This window comes from Taudactylus pleione, unplaced genomic scaffold (assembly GCF_031769625.1).
Source record: "Taudactylus pleione unplaced genomic scaffold, aTauple2 ptg000095l, whole genome shotgun sequence".
NCBI lineage: Eukaryota > Metazoa > Chordata > Amphibia > Anura > Myobatrachidae > Taudactylus > Taudactylus pleione.
In genome coordinates this window covers 3,008,632-3,035,396 of record NW_028284497.1, presented here as the reverse complement: position 1 = coordinate 3,035,396, position 26,765 = coordinate 3,008,632, and the positions used below count along the sequence as shown (strand labels likewise).

Sequence of the window (26,765 nt, the reverse complement as noted above, 5' to 3'; positions counted from 1 at the left end):
ATGACCGAAGCAGGCCTGAAAGAGGACCTGAGTTTGAATTTGGCTGAAGAGAAGACCGGTTTGAGCAAGGAACAATGGAAAGTATTATTAATATGGAGAGAGTTGAGCAATTGAAGTTTGAAGGCTACTTGGTTCACCTGTGAAATAATTCGTAACGGACCAATAAATCTGGGACCCAACTTCTGTATAGGCTGACGGAGCTTGATGTTTTTGGTGGAGAGCCAAACCAAATCACCTTTGTTAAAACCACATCACCTCCGATGCTTGTCAACAGATTCTTTGGAGCGGAGAGATACCTTCTGAAGACTTTGATGAACCTTGCCCCAAATATGTCAGAGCTGAGAGACAGAAGAAGAAGCTGGTGATCCAAAATCGAAGGCATTTGACCTTGGATGTTGTCCTGTCACACAGAAGAATGGGGATACAGAAGATGCAGAATGGCATGAATTATTTAAAGCAAACTCAGCAAGTGGCAGATGAGATACCCAGTCATTATGACACTTGGAAACATAGCAGCGTAGATATTGTTCCAGACACTGATTAACGCGCTCAGTCTGTCCATTCAATTGAGGATGGTAACCTGAAAAAAGACTAAGCTTAATGCCCAGAGAGGAACAGAACACTCTCCAAAACTGTGCCACAAATTGTAATCCTTGATCTGACACGATATCCATTGGTAAGCCATGTACCCGAAAAATGTGTTGAAGAAACAGGCTAGAGAGGTCCTTAGCGGAAGGAAGTTTTTGCAATGGTATGAAGTGTGCCATTTTGCTAAACCGGTCCACCACTGTCCAGATAACGGAACATCGAGCAGATAGTGGGAGGTCAATGATGAAATCCATGGCGATGTGAGTCCAGGGTTTCCTATATATGGAAAGTGAAAGTAACAGACCAGAAGGAGCCATCCAAGGTGTTTTATTATGGGCACATACCTCACATGCCAAGACAAATTCATGCACATCTTTGTTCAAAGACTGCCACCAAACAGAGCGGGAGAGTAATTCTTGAGAGGCATGAAAATCCAGAAGAACTGCTCTTTTAAACTTCTCCAGGACAAACAATCGACCAGAAGGCTTCTCTGGAGGTGCTTCCGATTGACATGCCCGAATGAGATCTGCCAGATTTCGGGTGAGTGCACACTGGAAGAAAGAGTCAAGAATGATAGCTTCATCTGACCTGGATATCTGTTGACTAGGTCCAAAACTCCTGGAAAGGGCATTAGACTTGATGTTCTTGGAACCAGGATGAAAGGAGATGAGGAAGTTGAACCACGTAAAAAATAAAGCCCAACGTGCTTACCGGGAATTCAGGCACAAAAACAGACAAATCTCAGGTTCACAACTCCAGATTTTTAATAATATATAAATGCAATAAAATGTTGCAATCAACAGAAGTTTTTAGCATAATCTTGGCCAAGGTTATGGGCCTCCCCACCATATCCAGGTAACCTCTGTAGGGTAGATCCCTAACATACTATGGTTCAAATCCAGAGCGCAGAACACCCCCAAACTAGCCCAGCTAAGCCGCCCCAGGGCACCGCCATAGTAAGAAAAGTGCAGTGTGAAAGAGATAGTTAGGAAATTAACAGTTTGGAGTTGTGCACCTGAGATTTGTCTGTTTTTGTGCCTGCAATTAGTCTCATCAGGTAGCACCTCCCATTATATATATATATATATATTCAGGGTGTGCAGTCCAGAAATCTTTCCCATATACTCAATTTAATGTGCTTTATTGCACACCTGAGGGAAAGGAGATGCCCTCAGTCTGGATTAGCACCCCTACCTTATTGGTTTAAAGCATGGAGTCTTATATTGAATATGCACACTAGTATTAGGCACAATTCTAGGTAAGTCCAACAAGTTTTATATACTGTAATGCAACTTTGGTTCATTTTTGGGGCGTGGGTCCCCCTGGATTGCCTTTGTTGATCTGTTTCAGGGCACCGCATTATTACACATTTTTCTTTTATAACACACTTTAACTCTTCACTGTTTGTTTATTATATATGTACCTCACTTTTTATTTTCATTCTTTATATGCAGCAGTAGCTGCTCCTAACTATCTCTTTCACCCTGCACTTTTCTTACTATGGTGGTGCCCTGGGGTGGCTTAGCTGGGCTAGGTTTGGGGGTGTCCTGCGCTCTGGATTTGAATCGTAGTATGTTAGGGACCTACCCTTACAGAGGTTATCTGGATATGGTGGGTAGGCCCATAACCTTGGCCAAGATTATGCTAAAAACCTCTATTGATTGCAAAATGTTATTGCATTTATATATTATTATTAATTTGGAGTTGTGCACCTTAGATATGTCTGTTTTGTGCCTGCAATTAGTCTCATCAGGTAGCACCTCCCATTATATATATATATATATATTTATACATATATATATATATATATATATTCAGGGTGTGCAGTCCAGAAATCTTTCCCATATATTGCCAGGAATTCAACCTTTTAGCGGACTGAATGTAGGACAGGTTCTTGTGGTCAGTAAGAACCAAAATTTGGTGTTTGGCCCCCTCCAGCCAGTGCCTCCAGTCCTCGAAAGCCCATTTAATAGCTAGTAATTCTCGATTTCCTACATCATAATTGCATTCGGCAGAGGAAAATTTGCGAGAAAAGACTGCACGTGGGTGCAGCTTACTATCTGCAGGGTCTTTCTGTGACAAAACGGCTCCAGCTCCTACGTCAGAGGCATCTACCTCTAAGATAAAAGGAAGGTCAGGATCAGGATGTCGAAGAACAGGTGCCTGAGTGAAAGCAACCTTGAGAGTTTTGAAAGACTGAATTGCCTTAATTGGCCAGTTTAAATTATCCGCTCCTTTTTTGGTCAGATTAACAATGGGTGCCACAATACTGGAAAAACATTTAATAAATCGGTGGTAATAGTTAGAAAAGCCAAGGAACCACTGGATGGCCTTAAGGGAAGTTGGTTGGTCCCACATAAGTATGGCCTCGACATTTCCATGATCCATTGAAAATCCCTGGGATGAGATTGTATACCCTAGAAAAGACAGAGGCGTACAAGGCGTACAGATGGTTCTCCCGCAATTTTTGGAGAACCTGTCATACGTGGTGATGATGTTGATCCAGTGAATGAGAAATAATGTGGATGTCGTCCAGATATACAACCATGAACACCCCCAAAAACTCCTGAAGAATGTCATTGATCAGGTCCTGAAACTCAGCTGGGGCATTGGATAAGCCAAACTAGATACTCGTAGTGTCCGGAATTAGTACGGAAGGCCGTTTTCCACTCGTCTCCACTCTTGATTCGAATCAGGTTGTATGCCCCTTGGAGTTCAATCTTGGAGAAGACATTAGGCTGACACAGTTGATCAAACAGTACCGGAATGAGAGGTAACAGATATGAATTTTTTTACCGTAATGTTGTTGAGTCCTCTGTAGTCAATACAGGGACAAAGAGTTCCATCCTTCTTACCCATGAAGTAAAAAACAGCTCCCAATGGTGATTTTGAGGGACGGATGAATCCTTTAGCCAAGGCATCCTCAATGTACTCTCTCATAGCTTTGTCCTCTGGTATGGAAAGGGAATACAACCGGCCTTTGGGCAACTTGGCATCTGGAATCAAGTTGATGGCACAATTGTAAGATCTATGTGGAGGAAGAACATCTGCAAGTTTTTTACAGAAAACGTCAGCATAATCCTGGTACTGAAGCGGAACCGCTAGAGATGTCTCAGCAACGGTAGCAAGTACGGACCGAATAGGCAAGGTCAAACAATGATTCTGACAAGTCTGACTCCAACTGATTATTTCACCGGATTTCCAATCAATCACGGAATTATGTTCCCTAAACCATGGAAAACAAAGAATGACTGGAGCCAAGGGACAATGGAGGAGATAAAAAGACAAAGGCACTCATTCAGAGCCGTACGCTCTGAGCAGAGCGCACGCTCTGAATGAGGGCCGCCCTCCATAAAAATAGAGCGTCCTCCTGGACGCTCGTATAGCTGTGGGTCACCACCCACAGCCTATACGAGCGTGCAGTTTGATGGCCGTGATGGTCGTGACCATCGCGACCATCGAAACTGCGAGCTGGAGCCTGCGGTTGAGGTTTTCAACCGCAAGGCCCGGAGTGATTTTGGCTCTATCAGAGCCAAAATCACTCCCACTGACATCACTAGTGATGTCAGTGGGCCAGCTTCTGATGGTAGGCGTTCCCTTGGGAACGCCCCCATCAGGGAGGCACGCCCCTGGCACGCCCACCAAAGGGGGCATGCTGTCAATCAACATTGACAGCACGCCCCCTTTGATCAGACACAACGAGCGAAGGACTTTCCTTTGCTCGTCGCGTCTGGCGCATGCGCACGACGGAGCTCCCTCCGTCGTGCGCATGCTCAGTGCAGACCATCGACCCACTTGTGAGTGGACAGCCGCTCGCGAGTGGGTCTGAATCAGGCCCAAAGTTTCCGAGTGTAAGGAACCCACCAATCAACAGAGAGAAGGTGTCTTAAACTTCACATGACCTGATGAAATCAAACCTCCATCTAGACCACAGATAGGAATTTCTTGTTCCAAAGAGACAGCTGGTACTCCCAGAGTGCGAAAGAAAAGAAATTCCATAAAATTGCCTACTGCCCCGCTATCCAGGAAGGCTGAAGTAGACAAAGTGGAATTGGTGAGCTGGATAACTGCTGGGATTAAAATAGAAGTTTTGGAGGAAATGGATGCCAGGCCTAAGTGCAAATCCTCCTAAACACTTAGGCCTTGTCTTTTAGTGGTTTGAGTGGACAGCTATTCACTCTGTGCCCCTTGTCACCGCAGTACATACAGAGGGACCGTCTTTTGCATCTCTTTACTGACAATAGGCAAGAGGCGCCAATCTGCATAGGTTCCTCTGTGACTGAGGATGAAACCCAAGTGGGAGAACGAGACGATCAGATGGGAAGATCTTGTTCACGTTTGCATTCCCGTTACTGCCGGTCAATCCTTATGGCTTGTTGCATGAGGTCATCAAAGGACTTAAAAGGTGAATGTTGCACAAGGATGTCCTTGAAGACCTCAGAAAGACCAAGACAATATTGGCTACATAAAGCCTGTTCATTCCAACCGGAGTCAGTAGCCCATCTGCGGAACTCTGATGAGTAATCCTCTGCTGCCTTCTGGCCCTGTTTGAGAGCACACAATTTGGACTCAGCCAAAGTAGCACGGTCTGGGTAGTCATACTCGTATAGTGAGTTCCTGGACTTTCTGGGTAAGAGTTTGGATCTGGGCTGCAAGCATCTGAGCAAGATTCTGTCCCTGCTCCATGACAGCAGAAGTTTTAAGTCCGACACGACACTTTCTGTAACTATATCCTAGTGTATCTATTATTATTTTTTGGGCCGAATATAATGTTACAAATTCCGATGCCTACTCCATGTAACACCACAAGAACCCAGCTAGCGAGATCTTCCACCAATAACAACCGCCCATTGTTCCCTTAGAACTAGGATACGTTCACCGGTACTTAGGCGTAGATGTAGTGGTTATTAATTTATGTGCTGCTAAATATGTTTGTCTCTTATGTGGTTAACATGGTATTGATTATTCTTATATATTCTTATATATTTATAATATTGATAATTGTATTTGCGGTTGTCTGTTATAGATGCCGCTCTGGTTAATGTTTTATAATGTATGTATTGTGGGCATTTTTATTTATGTGTGGGACTTGTGCCGCGCTCTTGCGGCTCCACTGTTTGATGGTGAGGTCCGTTGTTGCCATGATGAGGCTTCCGGCGTTACCCGGGTTGCCACCATCACGACGGTGCTGGTGACGTGGGTGCGCCGCTTGCACGCGTGGACACGTGATCCCCTGTCCTTCTGATGGCGCCGTGTACAGCTCGGTCCAGGTGAGTTCATTTGTTAATAATTGTCTTGGGTATATAGATGGCTTGTGGTTAGTATATGTCAGTCCCCTGAAGAAGGCATACGAAACAGCTGTCCGGGTTCTGAGCACTACTCCCCTGCAACAAACATTATGCACCTACTGCTAAGTACCATCCTATTTACTTATAATCTTGCAATTACCCTGTCTTTTTGGTGATTACATTTTTTGGTGATTCAATACAGTGTGCTGGTCTGGCTCCACTCTTTTGTTTGGGACCTTATTATGCTATGAAATCTTATTTGACCCTGCACCTGGCCCTGCTACTACTGTGTGTTTTCCATCTCTCCTATCTATCTATCTATCTATCTATCTGTATATATATATATATATATATATATTTCTTGACAAAGGTCCAGGAAGGACCGAAACGTAGATGTGCTGTAATCCTGCTATGATGTTTATTCAATAAGGGACTCTTTTTCTGAAGACTGGTGAGTGCACCCCATTTTTTCTATTTTTTATCCTTATGGGCATTTTTTTATAGACTCCCCTTTGCGTAGCTACCCCAGCAACTGGACACTGGGATGTGAGTGTGGACACATTGGGAAATATATATATATATATATATATATATATATATATATATATACTCTCAGTGACATAGACTATATTGGAGAATTCATACATTGTTCCTGATATACAGTTATGTCTAAATAATCATTGGTGATAAATATCTAGCCTTTCAAGCTACAGTTTGACTAAGGTTAAAAAATTCTATTTGTTTGTATATGTCAGGCGTGTCACAGTTTTTATTTTTATAAGGTTAAAAGCTAAGTTTTAAATCAAATTTACAATAAAATAGTATACCACTAAGAAGCTTATCGTTGTTTGATTCACATATAGTGAATCCCCCTGATTGAGTACCTTATTATTGGACTCTGGGTGCACCTCCAACACTGCATACTTTAAAAGGATCATTGTGGCTTTTGTTGATTTTATCTGGACTCACCAACATCATAAATAAGGCCTGATATGGTTGCAACAACCAAAACTAACGGGTTATAAAATCACGCGGTCCTTTAGCATTATCTTTATGATCAGTTTGAAATCTCAAATATATATACTGACACAGATATCACTCAATTAAAAGATAATCCTCTCCTTTGGAACACTCACAGTGTGGCATATAAAGTGTCACATATCTTATTTTAATGTATAGAAAACTCTTTTATTGCCCATTTTAGTAAACCAGAATTACAAAGAGACCAGCCCTTTCACAATGTGGTTGGAGAGTGGTCTTAACTCCATGGGCTGCTTAGTAGATAAATCATCCAAAAGACTTCTTACAATTCAACAGGCTGTAGAAAAATATGGGTTTCTTTCTTCATACCCCTTTGCATATTATCTTGCTCAACACTACACTATTCAAGTTATTGGGCATTTCTCAGATCTAGACTGTAAAAATCCCTTGGATATGCTTTCGAGCAAAACCTTCTTCCAACCATTGGGCAATTGCTTACACTAATTATTTGTGTGATAGGCTGGACTATGAGGTGCTTATGGCAGGGTTACCCAAATGGTTGCATTATTTTCTGGATATAACCACTGATGATTTACTTAGGGCCTTGTCTTAATCTTGCTGCTTAATGCCCGCCAGTTCCTACAGGGAGCTGTTCTTCAATATATTATATAACACATATATTAGTCCACATTGTGGATTTTTGATGGTCTCTTCACCCTCTCATCATTGTTCCAGATGCCAAGTAGCTAATGCTGATCCATACCATTACCTTTAGGCTTGTCTTTTAATTAAAACCTTTTGGCTTTAAGTCCAAAAGTTTGTGTTAGACCACCATGTTATTTTTTTTTATCTTTGAACAGCTTGGACCATTCTGGGAATACTGTTGCAAGGCCAAGTAATTTCTAGTGGTTATCAGAGACTTTTACAAGCTCTGATGCTGTTGGAAAAAGACCATGCTAAAAGTATAGATCCAACCAGGTAAACATATTTTTCTTTGTTTAAGGTAAAACTTTTTTTACCTATTTTGGATGGATTGGTTGGAATCTACATTGTCCAGGGAATTTAGAGTGGGCACATTTTTTTATATACGGGAAAGTTACATTGCTATGCTTCCTATGTATATACAGAAATTACTGAACCAATGTTTCTTATTTACTTTGTGGTATGAGTTGAGGATTGCCGAGGATAGTCCTCCTTCGTGGGTCGAGGATCTTTCGTCCACTTGATTACTAATCTTTCATGTAAATTGAATTATACTCCTTTATTGTGACAAGTTCTATGTTGTATGGGATTTGAATCTTTACTACTGATGACATGCATATTGCTAATTAGACCTGTCTTGCTGTTTAAAACAGTTCAGATTTAATAAAAATGCATGTAATAAGGATATCACAAATCTATGATTTTTCACACATACACAATAAAAACAATTTCATTAGAAACATATTACACATATTATAAAATCAATAAAGGACTTATCGCACCAGGGTATATTTTATTATAAAAAATATAGAAGTTTTTATAACTCAAAATATGAATTTAATCTTTTCAGGAGAGTGTATTTAACTTACAAATGTGATTTATATACATCTTCACCAATTGTATCTCCTGATTTCTATGAGCCATTTAGGTTTTATATGTTCAATAACTTTCATACTTTTAATACTGTACTGTATGAACCTCTGAGCTTCCATGGGAGACAATGAATGCATATTAAGACCTGTTTTAATATTGTATAGAGCTCACAACTGTTAAGAGTCTCCAACTACCCCCACCATAATTTAAACCACATGTACATTCTATTATATATACATTTTAGTGCAGCAAGTTATACATTTATTTGCCTTGTTTGATTTCAACATCAAACAATATTTTTTATTAAAAATGTTACTGTTTTACACATCTTACATCCTCCACATCTGTGAAAACAATTTGAGATGTATGACATTTGTAATGAAGGGGTCATCCAATAATTCTTTACTAACTCATTTTTAAGGTTGGGGCTCTCAGGTATATGAAGTTGGGTCTTTCAGGTAATTGCTTGGAAGAATTTAGATCTTAAAAAGTTTTCCCAATAACTGTTGAGGATTTTATTTTTTAAGATGCTGGTATAAGTGTTAAAAATTAGTCCTTTAAAAGGGATATGATCCAACACTCTTGGAGAATGCAATACATAAAATAGATAATCTAAAAGAGAACAACTTATAACATCACAAAAAGTTGGAAACTCATCTTAAAAGATTTTCAATTGGCTATAGTTACATATGGAAACTTATTAAAAACTAGTTCTTTATTTGCTGTAGCAGGAGCCAAGGGTTACAGCATTTTGAAATTGGATCACAATATTATGGCAAACATGCTTGGTACTAGGATATGTCATAAATAATGTTTTTCTTCCCAACTGGCAGAGATCTTAAGAGATGGAAACATGTCCGTGTGAGCAAGTCTGCACCTCAAGTTGCACATAACAAGTCCCCTGCTTCAGCTTCTACAAATGCTAATGCCAGAAAACATATGACCTTTTCTAAGAGTCACACTGATGATGACACAACATATTCCAGCAATGTGAATAATTATTTTGACATCTGGGCAGCCTTCAAAGAAATGGTAACAATTGACACCTCTAAAACTTTTCAATCTGATATACAGTTGACATTTAAAATGTTGATACCGTACAATGGGGACACTCTGAGGTTGAACCCTGCATGCCGACATGTTAAGGGGCCTATCCATTTGCCAACTTTCTTCACGATGTGACCAAAACCAGGAGGTTTTGGTTGTAACGTACAGAAAGTCTGCAAGTGGATAGCCGGCAAGGACCAGCGATACGCGTGCACACTGGGTCATTGCCGACCCCGACTATCTATCGAACATGCCGGTCAATCTGACGACGGTTGTCAGGTTCGGCATGTTAATAGATAGGGAGGTTGGGCTCCTGCACTGAAGACGTTCAGTGAACGTCTTTCAATGCGGTGCCCGCACCTCAGTGACATGAAAGTCTGAAAGCTGGACATTCAGACTTTCATGTCATTAAATGGATAGGAGCCTGTAGTTATGAGTTTTCAGTATTTTAACAGTGTTGGCTTTACAACTTCAAAATTTGATGGTAAATTATCCTGTTTAAAGTTGTAAAGCCGACACTGTTACAATCCTATAATTCACATTAATAACCTGTTGGCATGCTGGGTTCAACCTTGCAGTGTCCCCATTGTGAGTGTCAAAATTTTAACTGATGAACTGCTTACTACATACTGTTCAAATTTCCCTCTCATAAAGAAGCTTTACATTTTGAATTAATTAACAATGAATGATGGGGGATGAAATAATATTGTATGAGAATTATGTTGCCTTCAGTGATGAGGAAAATTATGAGGATGACATTGCCTACATTGAAGAATATAGCCACCGGTAGCCTAAAGCTGATTAGAAATCAGTATTTTTTCTACAGCAAGCAACACCCAAAATGTTTTTATTTTGTGGGTTCCCAAACAAACCAAGTACTTTTGCCACAAGTTGCTAAACGGTAATGGTCTTTTCCATTACACAGCAAGAGGGTCTAATGAAAATTTAATCTTCTACAATTTTGCATTATGGGCTTTGCCAACTTTGGTATATATTATTTTATAAAATGAACATTTATTACTGCAGCTGCTATCGCTCTCCATGTTGCACATGCTGAATGAAAAATTATGATTTTCTCAATTTAATCATTTCAAGCTCAGGTCTACTTGGGGTGTTTTATTTTCTAAAATGACCATTTATTATTGACACATTTCCATATCCCTGTCACACATGCTTCATAAAGTATGTAATCAATCAATACCTGATCAAAGCAGTACTTAATAAACAATTTAACTTCAGACTTTTGCCAGGAAAGCTTGGGGTATCTTCATTTTTCATAGTACACCTTTGATAGTCTTACATGTTCCTGTGCAGTCTATTGACCTTATTAAAAGCAAGATGTTACACACAATGAATTCCAAATTACTCCATTTAGCTAAATGGACTAATAATTATGTACATCAGCTGCAGGTGGCTACTGATTTTATTTATTTATTTTTAAAGTTGACAATTGGGTATTATCACTAATTCCCCCATATAGAGGTAAAACATTACTATATGGAGTCCCACCAATTTCCTTTCCTGGCCCCCAAGAGATAGGGGTATGGACCTGATGGTTTTTCCACTGCTTCTTTCTCTCCTGCCCTTCCTATATATATATGGAGGTCCACTGCTGGTGTTTTGGGGTCCTGTTTTTCCATCCAATCTTTCAAGTCTCCTACCCCTCCCTCCTCTTGCCAAGATTTCTGGACATTGGTCTTGGTCCTTTGGGGGGGTGCTCTCTTTATGATTTGGTGTGACCTCCCATCACTATAAACAAAGGCTAGTAACCATGGGGATGTAGTGCTATTTTCAACACTCTTGTGCAATCTGTTTTAGTAGGTCTAAGCATTTGGTCCCCTCACCATAACAACAACCAGCCCAAAACAGCTGTGTGTCCCGCTGTTATAGCATCATCCCTTAGCTGGTTTAGCCTGGTTGTTTATCATTTTCACACTGATGTACAAATGTCACATATGAAATTGATCAGTCAAGCTAAGTACATATGTTGCTTTCAATTGTTTTATTTGTGCAAATAAGATGCAAATTTTGAGCAAAAAATATACTTGGCACTGCTGAGTTGCAAGGACCTGACATGCTGGTAGAGGCAGTTGGCATGACTAAAGCCACAATGTATTAGAATACATCTGTATGTGCAGCCCCTTCCTTTCCCAGCCCCTTGTAAGGTTGTTTAATTATTAGAGAAGTGCACTGACCACCATGTTTTGGTTCTAATTCATCATGTTTTGGTTTTGCCAAAACTACCCTCATGTATTTTTGGATCTTTATTTTTTTTTCAAAATTATTTAAACAGCTGAAACCACATACAGTAATTTGTTTTTGTTCCTATAGTATTATCAACCTGAATAACATTAATTTCCAGTCACTTCCAGTCAATATTGACCACATGACGGCTCACAATATTGTTTTCACCATTATAGGCCAATGGCTTTAGCAAGCTGGCTGGCTAAACTAGTTGACAGAGCAGCGGCACAAATGCACAGCAGTTTAAAATAATATAAGACATAGCCATACAGCAGACAAAATGGCAGTTAAGAAACTGTACAAATGTTTGTCCACTATGCAAAAGATAGTCACCAATTCCCCCAACAGGAGAAAGATGGTATTTTCATGGGGCCCAAAACACCCAGCCTTATATTGTATATTAAACAGGACAGGCACAGTTTAACAAACCAATCATTTCAGCATTAGGGACTGCCACTTTTGTGGCTGAAGTGCTTGGTTTCTTTGGGTCCCCACAAAACAAACTAAAAATGGTCTTAAGGCAGCTATCACTGCTGTTGATGATCTTTTCTCTACAGTGGCAAGATGTCATCATTTTCATCCTTCTCCTCACCCTTATCAGTGTTAACATCTTCACACAATACTAACTTATTTCCGCTGGAATCAACCATTACAGAAGTCACTGCACTTTGATGTAGGTGGTGGTAAAGTTCTTCCTCATGGAATTTATAGTTAACTTTGATGAACATCATCATTTCCACATTTTAAGGATATAGCCTGCTATGCTGATTGCTGACAAGGTTCTCAGCTGTGTTGAAAACTCTTTCCGAGTACACACTGGAGGGTGGGCAGCTTAAGCAGAGAAAAGCGAGTTTGTACAAAAACCTCCAAATTGCCGTTTTTTCCTCCCAGTAGTCAAAGGGACTGCCTGTCATGTCTATATGTACACAGTAATTATAATAATCCTACACCATTCTATGGATGGTGACCATATCAGATTGAGTAGAGGTGTCAATTAGTTTGAGCAATTATTTGAGACCAGATGTCAAAATGTTGTATTGACTCATCTGCATCACCAGTGGGTCTCTTGCAAAAAGTTTTTTCATGGCAGCAGCAGTTGAAGGAGGAGACATTATCATATCATGTGATGTTTGGGCTGACAACCTGCTCACCAGGAACTCTTTGCTTTTCTTTAGATCTGTGTCAGTTGGAAAGAAAGACATTACATATGACTTAAACCTAGGATAAAGCATAGTCAACAAAATGTAGTGATCCAATTTTGATAACCCTTGGACCCTGGGAAAATGAATAAAGGAGTTGATCTACAAGTCCGACATACTAAGCGGAAACAGTTTCTTGAGCTGCTATTCTAAAATTTTAATTAGAGGTACAGTATCACCTGCCATAAGCTGGCAGGGTCTGAACTCACTTCACATTTGAGAACTTTGAGTTGTTTCAACACCTTGCACAACATGGGAAGTATTCTCCACGGTGCATGACTAAGGTACATTTCCCATCTTCTCCTTATTTCATGGCTTATTGTGTAGCTTTGGTTGGTTTGTTGCTGTTCCTCAATTCGCTGAAGCATATAAAGGGTAGAATTCCACTTTGTTACTACCTCTTGCTTCAGTTGGTGGCATGGCAAACTGAACTTTTCTTGCAGCCACTGCAATCTTCTACATGCAGTTGCTGAATGCCAAAAATATTTAAAAATTTGTTGGGCCACAGACAGCATCTCCTGCACGCCACTGTCATTTTAAAAAAAATTCTGCACCACCAAGTTTATTGTGTGAGCAAAACATGGGATGAGTTCAAATTCACCCAGCTGTAATGCTCTCACAATATTTGTGGCATTATCAGAGATATCAAATAATAAGGAGAGTCCAAGCAGGGTAAGTCATTTTACAATGACATCCCTTAATTTTTCAAACAGATTGACACTGGTATGCTTCCTTGTGAAGCCGGTGATACAGAGAATAGCTTGCTTATGAATGAGCTGGCATTTTGTATTACCTACTGATGCTGAAGGCACCTAGTGGGCTGTCACAACCATGCAATCTTTTGTTTGCCCAGTACCACTTGTCCACATATTTGTGGTTAAGTAGACAGTGAGTACAATGGCTTTTTGTTGGTCAAGAATTAGGTTCTTTTAATGTCCTGGTACAGGTGAGTAATAGATTTTCTGGTAAAATGGAACCAAGATGGAATTTGTTAGCATGGACACAGGAACTCAATTACAGTAACTATCTAAAACCATATGCATTAATGGCAGATATTAGATATATTACTACCATAGCCGTCATGGCTTCAGTGGTCTGCTGTGCAACTAGGTGACACTTGCTTCCTTATGCAAAGGATTGTTTAATAGTCATTTATTTTTTTAAACTACTAGTAGTAATGTGCATACACATGGTATAAAATCTTTGAACGATATGAACGATGACGATATCATTCGATGATAAATCTTTCATATTGTTTATTTTTATGCAGCGAACGACCAACGGATGACCAATGATATGTGTTCCCGTATGGATGATAAACATATCATTGGTCGTCCATACATGCAGGCCAACTTGGACGATATCATCAAGAATTGCCTGCTCATAGATGTGGCACAATGACTTCACTGAAAGATATCTTTCAAAGATATATTTCAGTGTGTACACCCAATATCGTTTGTCCTGCACCACAGAAAGTTCAAGGGAAATCTTTCAATGATATCATTCATTGAACAGATCATACCGTGTGTATGCAGCTGTAGTCTTCTTGGTCCCCTTCTGGGATGAAGTTGCACTCCTAGGAGCAGCAGCAGGCCTAGCACTCAAGGATTCTTTTGAGGAATCCTGGATAGGGAAGGAGTAATTTAGCCTTAGCAAATTGGATGCAGGATTACCTCTGATCATTAATGAGGAGATTGATTATGAAGGTGTTGGCAGTGGAGATTGCATGTGCTAGAATCTAGCTGAGAGAAAGGAGCTAGCTGACGCTGGACTGTGTTATTACTACTTTAGAATAATTTTCAGATTTTCCCAAAAACATTTTCATGAACTACACTGTAGCTGCAAATGAAGAAATAGGGAGGAGGTTCCCAGATGGTTAACATCTCTACCTCTACTTACTTTGGCTTTACAATTGCTACAGATGGTTTGACAATTGTTTTCAGTATTTGGGTAAAAACTATTCCACACATAAGAGGTGGATGTTCTTCTTATTATCAAGGGCAAGAACTGATTCCACTGACGCCTGACTTACCCAAAGAAAATCCTCATAATAAACATCCTCATTAATAGCATAAGCTACACAATTATCCCCATCATCCTGTTGCACTTCCTCAGTAGTATCCTCAGCATCTTTACTTGTGCTGCTCATCACTACATTTGCATAGCGTGCAGATATGGTGAAAGGAGACTTCTCTATGAGTACAGTTTCAGAAAGGTCAAGCCCACACATAGCACTTGTGAACACCCTTAGATTCTGCTCATGGATGTGTGACATTTCTGAAAATGCAGTTTGTTCCTCTTCTTCAATGCTTTTTTTAGCACAGATTTTCCTGTTTTAATGTTTTTGACACCTCTTCTAGACTCTGAGTGAGAACGTGTTGCATTGTCATGTGAGGCTGAAGAAGATGCCTGACAGACAGCAGTCGCAGAATCACCACTCCCAAATAAAGGCCAAGATTTCAGCCTTTTCTTGCCACTGCTTGTGGTGTATGGCATGTTGGCAATTTTATGTTTTTCTGCAGGAAACTATCCATTTATTATAGGTAATTTTTTTTTCTTTTGCAATGTAACATTTGTTACATTGCAACATGAGGGGTGTGGTAAAATAGATATACATGAAAAAGTTCAACAATGTCTAGATAAATGCCAGATGTTAGACTATAGGTCAATAGGGACAAAAGGTCAACATGGAAAAAGGTCAACAGGTGCAAATGGTTGACACGCAAATAGATGACACGTTTGTTGTTTTCTAACCCTAACCTTCACCTTTACCCTCACCTTGGTGGCTAATCCTTACCCTCCCTCCTGGTGCCTAACCCTAACAAAAACAATAAAGTGTCGACCATTTGTGTGTCGTCCATTGTCATTTTGACCTTTTGACCCTGTCAACCATTTATACCTTTTGACCTGCTTGCATGTCGACCTTTAGTATGTTGACCTTTTGTCCCTGTTGACCTATTGTCGCCCTTTTTTCATTAGTTGATTTTGAAGGACTAGTGTCACTATGGCAACAGCTGCAGCGTTAGTACTTGGCTGCTGTTTCTGCTGTTCTATCGATTGAGTGTCATGATCCATATCTACTCACAACATTGATATTATTAACACAGTGGCCCTGGACCTACTAACTATTAGTGATGTTGAACACTGTATCGCTGCCTGCGTGAATTTCACTGAACACACACAAATTTAAGCAAGTGTGCACCAACTGTGACAGACTGCACAGATATAAAGGCGGTGGCCATTGATCTACTGACCATTAGTGTATGTATACACAGTATCACGGCCTGCCTGAAGTTGCATGAAACAACTAGTATGACTGAACACACACAAACATTTTTTTTTTTTTTATAAAACTGCCTACCAACTGCAACTCACTGCAAATATATTTAGGTGGTGGCCCTTGACCTACTGACTGTTAGTGTAAATACAGTATCATGGCCTCCCTTAAGTTGCATGAAACAACTAGTATTAATGAACAACCACAAAAATATATAATTTTTAAGACAACTGCCCAGTGCCCACCAACTGCAACTCACTGTGCAGATATTAAGGTGGTGGCCCTTGGCCTACTGACCTTTAGTGTAAACACAGTATAATGGCCTGCCTAAAATTGTATGAGGCAACTAGTATGAGTGAACACACAAAAATAAAAAATATTTCTAATAACTCAACTGTCCAGTGCCCAACAACTGTGACTCACTGCGTAGATATTAAGACAGTGGCCCTGACTTTTTGACCGTTAGTTTCAACACAGTATCACAACCTGCCTGAAGTTGTATGTAACAACTAGTATGAATGAACACACACACAAAAAATATTTTTTCTTTTCTTTTTTTTTTTTTTAAAAAGAACTACCCACCAACTGAGAGATTTTTTGCACCCCACTAAATGAAAATGAGGTTAACATCACTTACACTTTTGATATTAGTGGTAAGTCAGTTAATTTCCTAGACCTTACGATATATCTAAAAGAAGGTTGTTTAGAAACAAAAGGGTGCACTAAACCCACTAACTCACAAAGCTACACCAATAGAAACAGTCAACATCATAAGAATTGGCTTAGAGGTACTCTCAAGAACCAATTCATTTATATAAAGAGGAATAAATAACTAATTATGTCTCACAAAGTGAAAAAATGAGCAAGAAATTCTTGTCCATGGGGTATGTAAAGGAAATTGTGGATCAAGCGAAAACATAGGTTTCGCTAATGAAAACAGAGGATCTACTAGAATCTAAAAAACACACAAATATAGACAAAACAAAGTATGACTTCTCGTTCATTACTACTTATAGTGCCAATCACAAAAAATTGGAATCAATCATGAAAAGACATTGGTACCTTTTGAGAATGGACCCCTTATTAAAAGATAAGATCCCTGCAGTCCCATCATTTATATATAAAAAAGCACCTAATTTACAACAACATCTAGTTTTCCCTCCCCTTTAACTCAAACAATCCTGTACAAACGAAGGGTTTTCACATATGTGGTTCATGTTGTTTCTGTAAATGCATTCCAAGTATAATGTCCACGACTACAACTTTTTGTGTCAAGAACCAACAATTTAAAAATAAAAACTTAATTATTTGCCACACCAGCAATGTAGTCTATTTAATAGAATGCACTTGTGGACTTTTCTATGTGGGTCACACCTCTAGGGCCCTAAAAATACGCATGTCCGAGCATGCAAGAAACATTAAAAAGGGCCTAAAAATGCACAATTTATTCTCCCATTTTAAAAACACACATGAGTGCAACCTAAGGGGTGTGAAACTATCTTTAGGAATCCAGTCAGTTAAGGCCTCATGAAAAGAAAGAGATGAGGAAAGTATGCTAGCAAGGACAGAAATGTCCTGGATTTATAAGCTAGAAACTTCTGCCCCTCTTGACCTAGCTATCATATGTTTATCTAGAATTTCGTTAGAACATTGGTTTAAAAAACCTCAATGTATTATGGATATGCTGAATGCCTACCAGGTACCTTTTTCAGCTGCAGTATAACATTTACCCTCATAATTCATTTAGGGAACAAGATATTTATGTTTTTATATATGTGACTTAAATTATGATTTTATTGGTCATATGGTAATATATATATATATATATATATATGTATATTTAGATATATTTGTATACATATATCATTTTAGGTGTTTGTAATCTATTTAATATTTTATTATGGCTTCAGTGTTATAATAATGATTGAGGCATTTTAATGATTATTTGTTATGTAGAAAGCTATTTTATTATTCCATGGCCCACCGGAGTACACAGACTTACTGTACACTTCCGGCCACTCGATGGCTGATTCCTGTTGCATTATGCACGTGACTTTAGGATACTCCCATGGGAGGGAACAGCACTGTCAGCTCAACATAGAGCTTGCCCACAGGAGGAAGTGCCATTTGCTTAAACCCTCCGGCATAAACATAAGAGACATGCAACCACTTATTTCCGGTGATTATTGGAAGTAAACAATAACATTGCCCCTTTCCCTCCTTTTTTTTTCCAACATACTTTATTAGATTACAGGCCCATTTTGGCGAAAAAATACATCTATAGATGACCCGGAAATGGAGTAAATAAAATGTATTGTTTTTCAATGCCTCAAGCATTACATTATTATGTTTATTTCTCATTACTTTTTAAGTGATTGCTATTAACTGAATACGTTTATTTACATGTTTTTATGATGAATAACAATTTTCTTAGATAGATGTTGGTTATACTTCCAAGTCAAAGTGGCTTTAAATAGCCACCATTAAGCACAGTAAGTTCATACAGCCCTGAGGAAGAGTGTGATCACTTGAAGAACGTTGGAGCATTATATGGACTTACCAACACATCTTCTTTGACTCAATACATTCCATGAACTGCCAAGGTGCTCTGCTTGAAGGTCGGAGGGGAAGGTGTCCGGAAACCTCCCATCCATACTTACTTCCTAGCACCGAGGCTTGGTGCTGATGACGGTACAGGATCCATTCTTTCTATCTATTGCACTATATATTTTACTAGAATTATTTATTGTTCTATGAAAATTGTTTTATAATATGTGGCTATGCTTATAGCCTGATACACATTTTTTATGTTGATTAAATAATTGAAGTTTTGTGAAATACTACACCATGTATTGCCCTTTCTTTTACTTTTGAGTGTGAAGGAAAGTGGAGCACTTTATGGGGAGAATAACTTGTCTTTCCAAGAAATAACTCCTAAAGGACTACAAATTCATGTCTGTATAATTTGGCTGAACTATACCAGAAAAAAACTTTCCATCTACAGTAAAAAAAGGGAACTATCTTTTGACTTTTCCTGACAATATTTTATCAAGTGACCACAAACAGTAGGTCACTTCTCCAAATAACTTTTTTTTTAATTAAAGAGTACACAGACATTACACAGTGTACACAAAATGTGCTCCAGCCTCCTAATGGTGTTTTTTTACAGTCAGACACAGACAAAGTGCCCACTGACCCTACTTGAATACGCAGTGCTCCTGCATTGGCTCAACTCCACTGAGACAGAGTGCCCCTGCCTTGACTAAGTTGCTAAACTTGCTACCACTGTTATTTTCACTACCATTTTCAGTTTCACTAAAGTCCTACCTGCCTACACTACCTTCCTGTAAGATATCCAGCTTGAAATGGCACCTGGATCACCACTGGAGGGACCTATAAAGAATCCAAAACACACAAGATCCGATGGCGGGAGAAGACATTTTGCCTCATTTTAGGATCCGAGCTTGATGGAGATAACAGATTTAGGACTCGGATCCTATGAGATAGCTGAAATTTGGGTGGGTTCGGTTTTCAAGGAAACGAACTCACTCATCTCTAGTTATTATATTATATGGTCTAACATCTCACTCACTATGTGCCAGGAAGTTTTTCGGTTTGCCTTTGGCTGGGTTTTCTACTTCCCCACCACTCTATTGCTTTGTGGTTGCTTGTAGTGTTGATTGTTGGTATGGACATTTTGCAGCTATCCATTATCATTGGTTGGCTTAGCTTGATATTGTCTTATACCTGACTGATGGTGCTTATTTAAAAAAGGCCACCTTATTGTTGTAATGTACTTATAGGTTTTTTTTTCCTTTTTGTGATTATACATTCTAGGTCATTTTGGGTGGTGTACTGTGGTTGGAACTTGGCTGTTGGTGGGAAAGCATTGTGTTTAGTGGCAGTAGTATAATATCAGGATTATGAGTTACCTCCCCCATTTTAGTAAAGTAATTGATCCTGCACTTGCAAGGGGACCTGGGCATGTCCATGAAGAATATTTAAATGGTCCAGGTGGGGGAGGTGGCTATTCTCACAACTGAGTGTATGTGGGTACATTAATTAATTCAATAAATTGTAATTTAAACATTTTTAAAACATTTTTTTAAAAAATTAAATGACCTTTAACTGCCAATCATTGTGTTGTATCATTATTTAAGTGGGGCTGAGAAGGGGATTGTCCTTTAGTGTATTTGGTTTAGGCCTAGCTATGCAGAAGTCATCAGCCCATATGCAGCTTAAGGCTACTGAGTGCTTTGGCAATAAGCTCAGAGGGTACATAAGTACATGGACTTGTGGATAATGGATAGTTTGGTGGATAATGAGTTATTGATTAGGACATTCTTGGATTCACATATTGATTTTAACAGGTAGTCTACCTAGTGGGGGATGGATTAATAAAGCTTTTATAGTGAGTATAGTAGGAGGGATCTGTTGCTTTGATTCTTGAGTTCCCTTCCATTTATTGATATTTTCTTGGTGTGCATTTGTTATATGTTTGTCAGTGTTAGTTCATGTTTGTAAGAAAGCATTGCTTTTAGTTGCAGTAGCATAAATTCAGGAATGTGAAGCACCTTTACACTTAATGTTAGTCCTGCTTTAAACTTTCACCTGAAATTTGCCAAGAAGTTGTACACTGTATTAGAGGTGATAGTGAGTTGAAACCTAGAAAAGAACAGTGATCAGTGTGCTTGTCTTGGTTTCAGCCTGTTGGCCGAATACAGGAATGCCAGAATTTTGTGATATTTAAATACTGTCACCAGGTGTAGGGTCCCCTCAAAGAGGTGTCTCTTCTCTTCCAGCACCAGTTTAATGGCAAGGAGTTCTTTGTCCCTATCTTGTGGGAATGATATCTGCAGGGGTGAAACTTTACCCTGCTATCCCACTGGGATAATATGGCCCCTGTATCAATGGAGGATGCATCCACCTCCAGTGCTGAAGGTTAGTGGTAACACCTGACAGATGTTAAGTCATCTCTAACCTGAGGTTGAGCCCAGCTGATCCCGTTAATGATACTATTTGGGAAGGCAAGTAATCAGTGGCCTGCTGAGTGTTGTAGAAACACCAGTGGTGTCCATAACTGATGAAACAGTCACATTTGTTTATGTTTTTCAAGTGCCCATTTATTGTAGTTGTCCATTATTGCATATAAGTCATTACAAGCATTGGATGCAATAGAACATGAATTTCTTGATATATTATTACCAAGCTCTTTTGCTCATTATGATTAATCATATGTATTTTATAATGCAATTAAATATATTTTATAATGACCTGGGAATATCATGAGTATATGGGCAGGGCAGAAAGCAAAATACTGATGAGGAGGAATCACTAGCGTACAATATGTAATTACTTCATGAATAATGACAATGTCACTAACATTGTTTCCTTATTTTAATGAATTGTCTGATTATGTTTTACCATATATTTTTATTTTGACTGGTTCAAATATAAGATCTATTTCTCACAAGAGATTGTCCTTGTGTCAATGTACTTCTAATCATCCATCTAAGAAGTAAATTGTCATAATCTCCCCCACTAATTGGCAATTTTGATTGTAGGTATGCAGTAAGACCTTTTTACTGGAAATCTATTCCAATAGACAGCTGTCCCGGAGTTATATATACATACAGGTTTATGACCTGGGGGTCCAAAAGTTATGCTTTCCAAGCTTAATGCATGCAGCCATATTGCAGACCCATAGAAACTGATAAGTACTGGTTTTCCCTCTCTCCTTCCTCTCCAATATGTCTTTAATGGTACTGCCTGGATCATCATCTTCTCAAAACGTACTATGTCTGCCTCTCCTCTACCTACACTGGTTCCCCTTTCCCTTCAGTACCCAATTCAAACTTCTCACACTCTCCTATTTACAACGCTGACCTTATCTCCCTTCACTCTCCCACCTACAGAGTTTGCTCTACAAATTTATACTGCCTCTCCTCCCAATTTATTAATTCCTCCCACCCCCAAGATTTTTCCTGTGCTGCTCCCTACCACTGGAACTTTCTCTCCCTCTCAGACTGTCCACCTCTCTACAAAACTTCAAACAGGCTCTCAAGACCTACTTCTTTGTCAAATGCTTCCAGCATTCATCATAACACACTTGCTCACTGTCTCTTCCCTGTCTGTCACCTGTCTGTCTGCCACTCTTTAGATTGTAAGCTCTCACAAGCAGGGCCCTCTTCCCTCATGTGCCTTTCCTTCTTTCATTTATACCAGCATCTCATCCCCACACCTTTGGGTTCTACTCTGCTGATTCCTAATTTGAGAATTATGACCGCTGTCCTGCAATGTTTTGTACTGTAAGTCATTTTTTTCTTGTTTTGTTCACACTATTTCTGTCCTTTGTAAGGCACTGCAGACCCTTGTGGCACCATACAAATAAAGGATAATAATACTATTAACCAGTACACCACAGTCATCCACACCCACAGAGACCACAGTTTACTTCTGCTCTTAAGATCTTTAACAATTGATGACAATAACAACCTTGTTTATCACATCCATTTATGTATTCATAGGGATTATTTACTAACATTATTTACTAACATTACATGTTTATGTAAAAGTTGTACTGACTCACAGCAGCAAATCAGCAGTTAAATTGTAGATGTAGGTATTGGACAGCCTTGTTTTTTCAGTGTTGACACATGCTGCATAGAATCATCATGGCCAGTGCATACTAGTGCTATCACAAATTATTAATTAATTAAGGTTACACACCACATACAAAGATGTGTTTTAGATCTCTAATGTTTCTATGGTAAAGTCCCTGAGGTTAATTAGCTGAGTAAGGCAAGATAAAACCCTTAGGGACCTTTATTTTGGGGGAGAGATACTCCTTATTGATCATCTCCATTAAGCTTATTCATAAAGGTAATTATACTGACAACCCCTGGACTATCTTGTCCACATAAGATCATCTATTTTAAAAATATGAAATGCACAGGCAAAATCTTTTATCCTGATTATAATAAAACAGACTGCATTATGAATTATTGTTTATTTTGGTAATTGACAGCTAAGTGTATATTATTAAAGGTCGATTTTAGTCAATTTTAAACTATTTAAAATTTAGCAACATCAATGTTGTCTTTCTGGGGCTAAATCACACATTTTCTAACATACAATTTTTGATTTGTTTTTTTAAGCATTAGTAAATGTGTTATTTTGCCCCAGAAACCCAACATTCATTTGATCGATTTTGAATGACTTTAAATCAACTAAAGGCAATCTTTAGTAAATATATCCCCTAGTACTATATTTGGAAACCCATTCCATGAAAATAGTACAAAGAACCTAAAGACTTTTTAGATAAATCTAATTTCAAATCATTTTGGCATACAGATTAATTGCAGTTGCTTCATGATTCACTATTTTGAAACTGTTTATTTCCTTCATAGTTAGCAAATAGTAATTAAAATATAATTATCTTAAGCCACATAAATTATTTCCCTTAGCTTTCCATTTTGTCAATATAATGAGAAATGTTCTTATTTTCTGTCCCCAAGCACATAGTGTAGATATATTTAAGATCCTGAAATTAAAATGAGCATGATACTACACTGCAATAAAACAAGACATGTATGCATGTCAGATTTTTAGTAAATAAGTAACCATTCATAAAGGAAAGAAGATTTTTTTGTCCATTGTTTCTTGAGTATACTGTACATTCACATATTCAACACATACATAGGTCTACTTTTCTATTTTTTTTCAAAGATTTTAGAGTTACTTAGATTATTTCTTGACCGTTACTTATATAGCTCCAGCATATTCTAAGCTACAGTACTGTGGTTAAATTTGTACTGTGAAGATGTTTGCATTTTTTAAAAACAGACATAATTTTAAAATAAAAGGCAAAAATATGAACATGTGCTTATTTAGGTAATTTACTGTATTGCATAGTTAATTTGAAATATTTTAGAGCATATTTCTTGCTATGCATAAGTGACATTTACAGGTAAATAAAGCATAGATACTGCAAAAAAGGTTCTGTTTAACATTTTTAAGTTAATATACTGAAGGTTAGAAAAAGTATCTGAAAGAAAAACTGTACACTCAATTAAAAACAACAATTTACTACCTTTTTAGATTAATCAATTTTTATTTAAAATTTGACAATATAAAATCTAAAGAAAGCATTTGAAATGAAATTTATACGTCAGATTGCATCTAAGAATAATTTTCAGTTTAAAGGACTTTCTTTGAATTTTATAACTATAGATGAGAACATATTGCACTTGAAATTAAAATGCATTTTTTTTCACATTTTTGCTGTCTCGATTTAAATGCTTATTACAGTATATGTAGAAGAAATATGGTAGGCCTACCATTTTTAAAACTAGACAACCTACTGCATTAAATGAGGGACCACTTTTTTGACATAAGATGGGGAGATAAGAGATACCCTATTTGTGGAAAATGTTTATTTGTTGGTACAGTATGAGTTACTGTCTATATATTTCATAGCGCAGGGTAATATTGTTTGGTGATCACAGGTAGATACTATTAAGCCACATACTTTCAAATATTGGTGCCTACTTACTTGCCCTTCACCCCATACAGTATATGGAAAACAGAAGTATTCTGTGGAGCGGGTTGGGATAATCTTGTCTGGTGATCACAAGTGATAAGCAGAAAAAAATACTAAGGGGCATTTGAAAGATGGGATCACTCTCTTTCTAAAGTTTGTGCCTCTTATTTATTTGTAACCAGGTTGGTGGATATCTTCTCCCATGCCTGGACTTCACTACTTTTCTGTAGTGCAGTAGTATATGTCTATTTGTTAATGTGATCACCAGACATTAACCTTTATGTAGGCACACAATTTGAATTTCAAAAGAGGGTACCCACATTTTTTCTATGTTATATGATGGAGGAAATACAGGGACTTAAAGTCCTCCCTCTCACCATTTTTATATTTTCTTTCTTTTTTGTTTTTAAAGCAGTGCTACCAGTGCACATGCACACATTAATCTTCTGGAGACAAGGCAAGTTATTTTGGGCTTATACTAGATCTGCCACTGTGAAGGACAGGTGGGGTTCTTCCCCCGCAGTCTAGCTGATATTAGTAGGATGAGCCCCATTTTTCTTTGCATCTAAGGGGCTAAATATTAAAAAAAAAAAAATTATTATATTGTACAATGTTGCCATACTTCTGTATTTCTATTTTATTGATAGTGTATTTGAAATAAAGGCAATAATAATTGAAATTTTAAAAAAGCAACCACAAATGTTTATTATAATATTTTAACTGTTATATATTATGTTCTATCTTGCAGAGAAGATTAATCTGGAAACAATGATCACAAACCAGACCTTATCCCCAGATTTCCTAATATTAGAATTAACAGATAATCTGAATATGAAGATCCCTGTTTTTATAGCTCTTCTTCTTATATATGTGCTGACTTTGATATCAAATGCAGCAATTATTTTAGTTATACAATTAAACAAGGATCTAAACACACCAATGTACTTCTTCTTGGAAAATTTGTCTTTCTTGGATATCTGCTATACCTCAACAACTATGCCCAAAATGTTACAGGTACTCGTAGCTAAGAGAAAATGTATCTCATTCACAGCCTGTGCAATTCAAATGTATTTTTGTGTGACTTTTGTGGGCACTGCCTGTGTTCTACTTGGCATAATGTCTTATGATCGCTTCTTAGCTATATGTGTTCCTCTCCAATATTCTATTTACATGAGAAAGAAAGTCTGCATTTCTTTGGCAAGTATCTGTTGGCTCAGTGGCCTTATTAATTCAATTGTTCACACTGTCTTCACTTTTCGTTTACACTTTTGTCATTCCAATAAGATCAGCTATTTTTTCTGTGACATACCACCACTTCTTATCTTATCCTGTGATGATACATCTGTCAATGAAACCTTACTACGCTCCATTGGCGTTTTTATTGGTTGGACACCTTTCTTATGTACTATTGTCTCATATATTTACATTATTGTAACTATATTGAAAATCAGGTCCACACAAGGAAGACAGAAGGCATTTTCTACCTGTGCCTCTCACCTGACAGTGGTGGTTTTGTATTATGGTAGTGTTATGTTCAATTATGTGAGACCAATTTCTGCATACTCAATGTATAAGGATAAACTAATCTCAGTCTTGTACAGTATTGTGACTCCAATGCTGAACCCAGTAATATACACTTTAAAAAATCAAGATGTAAAAAAAGCAATTAGTAGATATCTCTCTTCCAAGTAACGATGATTATAATATGTTGAATAACATGTAGTTGATTTAGCAAATTCCCATTACATCTGTTACTTTTATTTGAATTGTGTATGCTCCTTATACTATACAGTAGCTACATTTCTAAAATGTTATAAAGAATAGTTTGCTTGCATTTACAGAATAACATAAATTTAAGGGGCCTATTTATCAGATAATATTTGTAGTATATCCCCTAAATACACCAGCTTTCATGGGATAGTCAAAAAAGTAAGGTTACCCCAAATGTAGCTTGGAGTGACCGCAGCAGCTATCGGAGATACCTGCCATGTCCCCTCCATTTCTGACAACAGAAGCAACACCCA

The 26,765-nt window shown here is 38.1% G+C and overlaps 1 protein-coding gene across 1 annotated transcript; it reads left to right on the top strand.

Annotated features, from left to right (window-relative positions):
- Window positions 1-26,433, top strand: LOC148526483 (olfactory receptor 5V1-like). The gene is made up of 5 exons (XM_088470143.1): window positions 1-58; window positions 7,718-7,835; window positions 9,266-9,464; window positions 9,900-9,963; window positions 25,490-26,433. Exons 1-5 carry the CDS (start codon window positions 1-3, stop codon window positions 26,431-26,433), a joined length of 1,383 nt encoding a protein of 460 aa, XP_088326269.1.
- Window positions 26,434-26,765: the final 332 nt, after the last annotated feature.